At 57.4% G+C, this 2,194-nt stretch overlaps 3 protein-coding genes across 3 annotated transcripts in view, besides 1 other annotated feature; all 3 read right to left on the reverse strand.

The window, feature by feature from the left end:
• Window positions 1-370: 370 nt before the first annotated feature.
• TraAM80_05341 (uncharacterized protein) lies at window positions 371-1,132 on the reverse strand (the record flags this gene model as incomplete). Its single annotated transcript, XM_029382224.1, has 1 exon — window positions 371-1,132. One exon carries the CDS (start codon window positions 1,130-1,132, stop codon window positions 371-373), a length of 762 nt encoding a protein of 253 aa, XP_029237905.1.
• Window positions 1,133-1,269: 137 nt separating this feature from the next.
• Window positions 1,270-1,307: a microsatellite.
• Window positions 1,308-1,505: 198 nt separating this feature from the next.
• TraAM80_05342 (uncharacterized protein) lies at window positions 1,506-1,838 on the reverse strand (the record flags this gene model as incomplete). Its single annotated transcript, XM_029382225.1, has 1 exon — window positions 1,506-1,838. One exon carries the CDS (start codon window positions 1,836-1,838, stop codon window positions 1,506-1,508), a length of 333 nt encoding a protein of 110 aa, XP_029237906.1.
• TraAM80_05343 (uncharacterized protein) overlaps window positions 1,838-2,194 on the reverse strand; it is a gene marked incomplete at both ends in the record, with an annotated part of 516 nt that continues 159 nt past the window's right edge. Inside the window, one exon of the mRNA XM_029382226.1 lies at window positions 1,838-2,194. This exon is cut by the window's right edge and continues 159 nt beyond it. Within this exon, the coding sequence (XP_029237907.1) occupies window positions 1,838-2,194 (357 nt within the window).

Raw genomic sequence — 2,194 nt, forward strand, 5'->3', positions numbered from 1 at the left:
CGGAGGCGTGGGCAGGCGAACGCGCCGTACAGCCTCACAGCGTGTCAGGGTCGCTTTTTATGTACAGACACACCCAGACGCCAACCAGTTTTTTCTTCACCGTGCTTTTTTTTTTTTCATTTTTGCCCCTACAGCTCCTACGCTCGTCTTTCATTTACCATGTATTGAAACAAGCAAAAAACAATAAAAACATAACGTAGTTCCAACATTACTTGTTCACTTTCATAAAGGCGCTTTAATTGCACTCCCCCCTCCCCCCAATCTCCGGAGGTAGTTGAGCCGTCCAATGCGGACTGAAACACTCCGTCACATGCGTGCAGTGCATCGCGAGGGGTGAAAAGGAGCGTTGACACTCGGCACGCAGCCTACATCACATCACCGCACACAAGCTGCTACATTTGATCTTTTCCTTGTCCTCCTTCATGGCTGCAGCCGCAGCTGCCTCTCCTGTACCGATGACGCTTGCCATCAGTGAGCCCGCTGATACGGCCTTGAAGGGGATGCCCTCGGCATTGAGGTATGCCTCTGTTGCGGCTTTTAGGGCCTGCTTGCCAGGTGCGGAGTGGTGACCGGCACCGGGGATCAGTTGCAACTCCGTTACGGTTCCGTTTGGTTTTGCCTTGAGTCGCTCGACGCAAGACTGCAGCATCGTCATGGCCTCTTCCTTTCGCAGGCCGTGCATGTCAAAGTAGTCGTCACCTTTGCCCTTGGCCTCGTTGTTGTGCTCCGCAATTGCAGCAGCCGCCGCCTTGTTTTTCTCATCCATTCGTCTGCCGGCTTCCTTCGCCTCCTCTACGAGTTTATTTGCGGCATCCACGTAACCCGCATTGCGCTTCGCCGTCGCCTTATCTAAGAGCTCGGCGCGCTTCGCAGCCAACGCATCCGCCTTCTTGCGGAGTCGTGCGCCAACGGCCCCCTCGTAGTCAGGGTGTTCCTGGTCGGCGATGATCATCTGCACCTCTTCAACCGCCGCCACCACCTTTTCCTCGCTGTCGCCCGTGATGCGGACCCTTGGGCCTTCGATAATTTCGAACTTTGCGCCGGTTCTATCCTGCAGTCCCTTGATCGTCATCCCACCCCTGCCAATGAGGTGGCCCACCTGCACCTGTGTGATGTCGAATATCTTTTCCATTGCAGGCTACAGTTGCATGTGCCCTTTTGCTTGCATGTGGATGCGCAAAAAAAACGTCGGCGGCAGCCGGAGAAGAAAACCGGGGAGTAAATCACACAGTGAAGAAACAGGAGACGCACGACAACAGAAGAAAGAGGACCCCCTCCAACCCCCACCACCACCACCACCATCCCCATCCCTCTCTCTCCTCTTGTTTTACTTTTTGTGGCCAACGATCCACACACAACACGACTCGCTGGGGCACTCGCTGTGGCAACGTGTCGCCGCGAAACATGCGTCACTGATGTTTTTTTTTATTTTATTTTGTACCCCCCTCCCTCCCCCTACTGCAGCGGTGCGTGCGTGTGAGCATCGACTCCGTCCCTCTACCGCGTTAAACGGATCCATTTGCGCGTTTAAGCTCGTCCTGCGACGGGGGACGATGGGCCCGGCGAGGTCCCTTCCGAGCATCGCCTGCCCGGGGCGGAGCAGCAAAGCAAGTTATGATAAAAAGGCAAAAAAAAAGAGGGGGATACATGTCGTGGAGCTGCATGGGGCGGGTTGTGTAGGAACTTCGAGGATCCCCAAGACTGCGGACGCCACACACGACGGCGCAGCATTTCTGTGGGTTCTTCGTCCTCTGTTGCCACGTGAAGCGACGGTCCTTCTCCAGCCGCGTCGACGCCTCGCCGTCCAGCATGGCGGCACTGGTTATTTTCTGCGCCATCAACGCCTTGTCGCAAATGGCGGCGGCCTCCAGCAAGGCGCTGGAGATCTCCTCCCGCAGCTTCTTCGTGTAGTCGCCAAGAGCACCCCAACCCCCCGTCCCGCGCGCTCCGTCAGGGCGTCCTCTCGGACCCTCCGCAGGAGTGCGACCTCATCCTGCCGCTCCCGCGCCATGTCGATCATCCGCATCACAAGCGCTGCAGAGACTTTGTTTGCCTCCGCCACCAGCACACTGCCGGCGCTTTTCTCGCCGACTTCGCTGCCTCCTTGCGGGTCCGCAGCGCCCGCCCCCATTTCCGTTCGGTGCTGCTCTCGTCTTTTTCCCCGCTGGTGTTGAGTGTTATCGCCTCCGCCTCC

Source organism: Trypanosoma rangeli, assembly GCF_003719475.1.
Source record: "Trypanosoma rangeli strain AM80 chromosome Unknown Tra_15.4_contig_00172, whole genome shotgun sequence".
In the NCBI taxonomy this organism is placed as follows: Eukaryota; Euglenozoa; class Kinetoplastea; order Trypanosomatida; family Trypanosomatidae; genus Trypanosoma; species Trypanosoma rangeli.